This window comes from Cibotium barometz, chromosome 16 (genome assembly GCF_041138505.1).
Source record: "Cibotium barometz isolate CiBa-2024 chromosome 16, ASM4113850v1, whole genome shotgun sequence".
NCBI lineage: Eukaryota > Viridiplantae > Streptophyta > Polypodiopsida > Cyatheales > Cibotiaceae > Cibotium > Cibotium barometz.
In genome coordinates this window covers 12,704,850-12,712,349 of record NC_141061.1, presented here as the reverse complement: position 1 = coordinate 12,712,349, position 7,500 = coordinate 12,704,850, and the positions used below count along the sequence as shown (strand labels likewise).

At 36.2% G+C, this 7,500-nt stretch overlaps 1 protein-coding gene across 2 annotated transcripts in view; it reads right to left on the bottom strand.

The window, feature by feature from the left end:
* Window positions 1-3,321: 3,321 nt before the first annotated feature.
* Window positions 3,322-7,500, bottom strand: part of LOC147630380 (LOB domain-containing protein 15-like) — a 34,465-nt gene continuing 30,286 nt past the window's right edge. For both annotated transcript variants that reach the window (XM_086810243.1, XM_086810242.1), the window contains exon 4: window positions 3,322-4,243. In XM_086810243.1, coding sequence (XP_086666369.1) covers window positions 3,869-4,243 — 375 coding nt within the window. In that variant the 3' untranslated portion in view covers window positions 3,322-3,868. The remainder of the gene's footprint in view (window positions 4,244-7,500) is intronic.

Sequence of the window (7,500 nt, the reverse complement as noted above, 5' to 3'; positions counted from 1 at the left end):
GGTGAAAGAATCAGTGAGCAAGGGATGGAATTTGTAAGAGAATGTGATTTGGCATGTACGTAAATCAAACTAACACATCCATATTCAATAGTTAATTTTCTCGACGTATAATTAAAATAACACTATCTTTAAAAGTTGTTTTTTTATATGTAATGTAGTATAAAAAGCATGGAGCACTATGGTCACATAGACAATTTTTATGCGGAGCAAACAGATAAGAAAAGAACAACTTTTAACTATGGAGTAATGGCTAACTTTGAACAAGAGAGTTAAGCTAGTGCTAGCGACTCAAATATGTTATTCTCTCCAATCTTGATTATTATGGAGCTAGACAAGACATAATTGTAGTTGGAATATTTAGACAAGTTGACGTGTTAATTCTTGATGTACAATGGTTTAAAGTGGTCCAACTGCAACTATGGGAAGAGATAATAATGGATTTATTACAATTGACTCCACTAAGTTGTGGACATATTTTTGAGATACATTTGTGCTACCACAACAATGTGAGCAGGTATTATTTTCGCTAGAGATTACCTATTATTACTGTATCTTTTATAGCATGCATTTAGTGAGAGAATAACACTTAGTGAAAGAATAATAGGTACTATTTTAACCACATCCTTCAAATTTGAAATTGGTTTCTCCTCATAGAAAATAAAATTTTGAAGATAGAGAATTACTGGAGAATCGCAAAGGGAAGAAGTAGATCATACCCTATACACAAATGCACTATTAGATCATCAAACCCAAGATTTACACGTTACTAGAGATCACACTTATGATCATAATGAAGAAATTCACGACGATGACGTCAAAAATCATGATCCTGAACACCACGATGACATTGATGACAGCTCATTAACTTCCATCAAATCCATTGACAGTATCTCCTTAGATCCTTCCATGGATGCCAATGAATTACCTTTTAATCATATGCTAGCTAAAGATGTAGGGGATATAGAGATAGCATTACAAATTGATCTCTTCAAAGCAATGGATCTTGTGGAAGATGAACATTCATGAAGTTTATGTAAATCAATTGTTAATAATGTATTCTCAAAATTTTAATATGACAATATTTTTTATTTTTTACAGTTATCAATGCCTATACTATCACTTTTATTGACGTCTATTTTGACGCTTTTATTGACACATATATTGATGTAAATATCAATGTCTATACTGATGATGGGGGCTAGGAGAAAAAAATTATATCTTTCCTAAAAAAAACTATCTGTAAAGGGCCAAGCACTTGTAGTGATGGTGGTGCATTGCCTAGTCATCCTATGGCACCAGGTATGCTTTAGACATGGCCGCGTGCTACTATGATTTCTCTCACATATTTTTTTTAAAGTAGTACTTTCTTTATCATTTTTGTTTAAAGGATAATGATTGATATGGATAAAGGAGAGGAGAGTTTCTTTAAAGTTAATGATTTGATATATTGTAAAAATATATCATAATAAAAGTTAGTTAGATATACTCTTTAGTAAATGATGGCAATATATTTGGTACATCTAGAAGTGAAACTCAATGATATTATTGGAGCACAAATTAGTAGGAACTAGAGTGCTTTTACAGTGTCAAGTCTTTCCAATGAGTGAGGAGACAATGACAAGGGCTTGTGTGACACTATTGGCAACAATTTTGATATAAAATTTTACAATTTGAATCACACTCTTGTCACTAAACTAACTTTTTTATATAGCCCATGATACATAATGTGATACACCCTAGCAATCACATGTGCTTACATAAACACACACATAATAAGATACTCCCTAGGAATCACATGTGCTTACACATACATGAAAATATGCGCATAGGCATATGATTGTAATAAAGTGTTGGATTCCTTTTTTTCCATTAACATCCACCTGTTTGTTTTAATAAAAGGTAAACATAAAGGCAAGGGTAGAAGTTTGAAACCATGCTAATATTTAAACATAATTTTACAGAAAACTTTATTAGTGTATCACTTATTCCTTTCAAGAAAAGTGTTTCCAGTGAAAGTGCATTATATTCCAAAATTTCTATAATTATGTACAAGAAAACATTGTTATTAAGTTTATTTACAAATTAAAGAAAGAAAGTAACTTGATATCTATGTTCTAAAAGTAGGACTATGGTAAGAAGTTATATGCTAATCGGACAATTAAAAAAACAAACATAAACACTTTGACTACAAGTTGTACAATTATTTGAATAGCCTATAATAGAATTAAGAACCTTAGATAGTATATTATTATGGAACTTTATTCATATGTTTACTTGTCAAAGTCACCTACACTAAATAAAACTTTCACTATTAAAGATACCAAGCAAAGTAAGAAGAAACAATATATTTTTACAATACACAAGTGCACACAAAGGGATTTAGCTTAGTGGTTGTACTCATGCCTCTCAATGTATAGATAATGGTTCAAATCTCTTTTATGACACCTTTATAAGAATGGTGGGTCCCCTTGTCAGAAAGTAAATAGACAAGGACATGATTCTTCTAAAGAGGACACACCAGGATATATTCTCGAGGATATATTCCCATCTAAACTAGATCATGCCCTTAGAAATCAATTTCACCAATGAATTGGTAGAAAGAAAATGAACTATTCAAATCCATTTTAGTGGGTTATCTATAGAAGCACTCCCAAAAAGTAGAAAAAATCTTCTCAAGTGTTTTTTTTTGTTATTAAAAAGAGGAAGGTTCATTTACTCAAAACTCAATTGAGTGTAGTAAGTCAATATTAAATAATTTGGGAAAAATCTCGTACTTTGGGAATCAATTACTCCATATAGTTGTGGACATATCTTAAGCATACCAACTCTAAATTTTTTGAAGATTGTAGATTTAGATCTACTCTTCAAGATCTTTCCAATGATATGTCACATGAGAGGCTTTTGACAAACTTTTGGAAAAGTTCACCATGATACCATTTTTCAAACGGGAATGGGAATTTTCCCAAATTATCTAATATGGTGTTTAGTAATGATTAAGATGTAACTCTAGAATTTGGAACACATTGCTTAAGGCCTGTAGCTTCCTCTCAACTTAGAAATGTGTCGCACTATCGTATAGCGGCTATTGTACCTTTCAAAAATGATGAGAGGTATTTCATAAAGTTATTCGTGGACACGACAATATATGTTTATTAAAACTTAGACCTAAAATTGAACATTATGCTTGTTTTTGGGCTTTAGAAGCATATCTTTCATGACTAGTAACAAAATTAAAATTTAGTCAACTCCACGCTAGTAACAAAATTTAGATAGCTCTATATTCTAAGGTGTAGGCTAGAGCTGAAGCCTGAGCTTGTGAAATGGAAAGAAGAAGATAAAACAATAAATACTCAAGCCTGGATGGATTGGTTTGAGTTTTTACACACTTGGCATGAAATAAGGTTAAAAGTCAGAGTCCCATTAGCCTTTGCCAATGGATGTTGCCCATCCATCTCACTAATCTCCTCAACAAAGATGCTTGACGTGTTTGGAAAGGGCACATCAATGGGACAAGCAAAGTGGAGAGAGGAGTTGAACTTGGCACCCTATGCAAATTAAGTGCAATTCTATGCAGTCTGATGCAAAGTGAGCAATTTTACACCATCAAATAATAAAGGGGGTTTGAGGTGGGTAATTTACACCATCAAGTAATTCAAGGGGTGGGTTTGATAGTATAGAGGGCGCAACGAGTTGCTTTATAATCATGCGTTTGGAGTGGTGCCAAGGAGAGCTTATTGTAATGAAGGAATGAGGGGGGGTGACTCACAAAGGCAATGGTGGGGGTAAAGCCGCATGTGCATAAAAGGTTCACACACTTACTGCAAAACGTAAACAATTACGTGGGTTGATATATGCGATTATGGCGAGATTAAGGCCAGCTGATTAATCGGTCTTTACAGTCCGGGGCATTGGCAGCGCCGCCTGATGATCCGCTGCTTGGCATGGTGGTGTGGGCGCTTGCATGGAGATAGGTATCTGCAGGAGATGTTATTGTTGCAGTAGGATGGCGATGATCGACGGCAGTATTGTATGCAGGCGGCGGCTGCTGCATGGCCACCTCGTGGCAAGCCCTATAACGTATCACTTCGCTCCTCACTGCACTTAGCTCTGCCTGTAGCGCCTGCGCCTGCTGCTGTAGTGTTGATACCACCCCCATGCAGCCATACACAGGGTCCCTTATCCTCGCATTCGCCTCGTACACAAGACTGTTTGCTGCATCCGCACGTTGAATCTCCGGCACCTCCTGCGTAACATAACCACACAATTACCCCATTTAGCTCCATGATTAAACAGCACAACCCTTTTCCCTTTCAATCCTCTCCATGCTCTTTTCAACCTTGTTACACTTCGCCTAATGGCACCCATTTAAGCTTTTATTAGACATCAATTAGTGTGATTATCACATTATTCATTAGTATATTCATTAATATATTCCATGAGATTTTGGAGCAAGTATTTGCTCATTGACTTGAATTTGCAAAATGTATTGACAAAGTAATTTTTTCCTCAAAGGTAAGAGGAGCTGTAAATGATGTGACAAAACTTTCCTACTTGATTGGTAATACCCAAAGGCAGTATAACAAGCAAGTCCAAAGAAGCATTATTTACACCAATTGTAATTGTTTGGTTATGAAGATCTTTGGTTCTTATGACAAGGGATACATTGCTTCAATTTCATTTAGCATATCTGGTTGAAGGTGATACTTGAGATTTCAAATCCCTTTATGGTTTTATATTCTTTGTGTAATGCTTTACATAAATACGCAATTGTGGACACATGTGCTAAATCATGGTTGATCTACAACCTTTTATGCTTATCTTGACTGGGGCATCTGCCATTTTTCATTTTCAAGAGAGAGCAAGGCTACTAGCATGCTATTAGATTTTATTGGCCAATATCCCTTGTTAGTACTACAAGATTTTATTGGTCATCCCCCCTTGTTAGTGCACCATCCCTTGTTCCCTTATTAGTGCTACTAGATTTTATTGCCCTCCCTTGTTAGAGCACAATGAACATCAATTCTGATGGTGCAAGCTAATCTAGCAGGATAGAACAGCCTCCATCTTGAACTTGCATGGAGAGAAGTTGATGTCAATGAGCTTTTTCCATTATATTTGAATGGTGGGAGAGGCAAGGTCCATTTTTCCTTATCAATATTTGTTAGTGCACCATCCCTTGTTCCCTTGTTAGTGCTACTAGATTTGATTGGCCTCCCTTGTTAGAGCACAATGAACATCAATGCTGACGGTGGTATCCTAAAGCTAATCTAGCAAGATAGAACAACCTCCATCTTGAACTTGCATGGAGAGAAGATGTCAATGAGCTTTTTCCCTTATCTTTGAATGGTGGGAGAGGCAAGGTCCATTTTATTAGCCTCCCTTGTTAGAGCACAATGAACATCAATGCTGACGGTGGCCATCCCCCTTGTTTAGTGCACCATCCCGTGTTCCCTTGTTAGTGCTACTAGATTTTATTGGCCTCCTTTGTTAGAGCATAATTAACATCAATGCTGATGGTGGTATCCTAAAGCTAATCTAGCAGGACAGAAGAGCCTCCATCTTGAACTTGAATGGAGAGAAGTTGATGTCAATGAGCTTTCACCATTATCTTTGAATGGTATCCTCTTCCTTAGTGAAAAGATGTAGGGGAGAAGAGAGCTTGAGCTCTTGCAAGCACACACACACTCACAAAACTCTAAAAGAGAACACCTTATACTCAAAATACATAAAAATAGATGGAGAAGGGTATTGTATTATTGATGTGATATAAAGAAGTGCACGTAATCTCCATACACATGTGGCATGAGAAGAATGTGAGGGAGAGGATGACCTTGATCTCGTTGCAAGCAAACACATGCACACAAGATTACACATTCACACAAGAGTAGATAGGCACATAAGAGAGATATATGGATGAATTTTCGTCTATTCTCTTCTCTTCTCTACAACCAGGTAGTGTGAACTTAACTACATGAGCTAGCACTATAACTATGCCATAACTCTAGTACACTAAAGTGGTTGTCACATAGTTGTAAACTGCTAGTGGCATGTCATCCATAATCTCACCAACCCAGCCAGTGGCATGAGTGTAGAAGCTATTACCCAAGCAGGTCATCAATGTCCACAATGTACTCGTTGAGCTCAATATCTCAATACTCTCCCTAGAGCTCAACCCCACACATTGTACTCCAAGTAAGCTCCTAAACTTGTAAAGCTTCTTTATACCCAATGCCTACATAAAGATGTCAGTAAGGTAGCCACCTGATCCTCTGTGCTGACATATACCAAATCCACATCACCTGTCAGAACCTTCTCCCTTACAAAATGTTAATGCACCTCAATGTGCCTCATCCTAGCATGGTAGACTGGGTTATTGGCCAGTTGTATTCTACTCATGTTATCACAAAATGACAACCACCCTATCCATGGATTGTTGTCACCACAATAAATGACAACATCCCTATCCATGCATCATTATCACAATAAATGACAACGACCTTATCCATAGGCTCACTCATATCACCAAGTAGATTTTGAAACCAAGATACCTCACAAGCTGCCATAGCAGTGCCTGTGTACTCAGCCTTTGTACTCGACAAGGTAATTGTTGCACCGACTGTTTCTTGCTCTCCCAAAGAAAATATAAATCCATTGGTAAATCTCATATTTGAGACATTACCAATCCAATCAACATCTGTATTCAACATCTATATACCCATGTAGTTATATCTCTCTGCGCATTGATAGAAAAGTCCATAAAATCAACAATGGACTTTATGTATCTGATAATAGCCATATCCAACTCTGGCTTCCTGGGGGCCTACATAAACTGACTTACAAGGCTAATAACATCTCAAGGGGTTCACCTAAAAATATGTAAGTATACCACATGAGTTCAAATGAAAGGGTTTTAAAATTCAAAATTTTAAGGTAGATTTACAGAAATACATTTGCAAAAGGGGTTTTTTTAATCGATTTTGGAAAAAAACCCATAAGTCCATAAAGAAAAAGGGGTCATTTTATTCACAAAAATTTCATAGGTAAGGGGTTTTTGTAATACCCCTTGAACGCATGTGATACATAGGGTTTCTTAGTAGTGCACTCCCCAAGAAATATCAATCATACTCCCATGTAAGAAGTACATTCACAAACAAGGGATCTTGCTACCACACCACACCCTTAAAGATAGAATCGCTATAATTATTATGTTGGACCATTATGAATGCTCATGCAAGTTATAGATTTGGACATTGTTTCTTCATAGTAGCTTGATCATTCATCCTTTTAGTGTGTTTATATTTTCTCTTTAATGTAGAATGTTAGTGATAGCATTTTTTAATCCCAAATGGGTTTAAATCCCATCTTTTTTATGTTGATTGCTTCCTCATAATCAAGAAGAAATCTTTATCGTGTGGAGAATTGATAAGGTTGCTATTGTTCTCGATACCAGGAGAATGCATTATTCCTATGCCAAAAGAAGGAACCTCGCAATGATAAAAT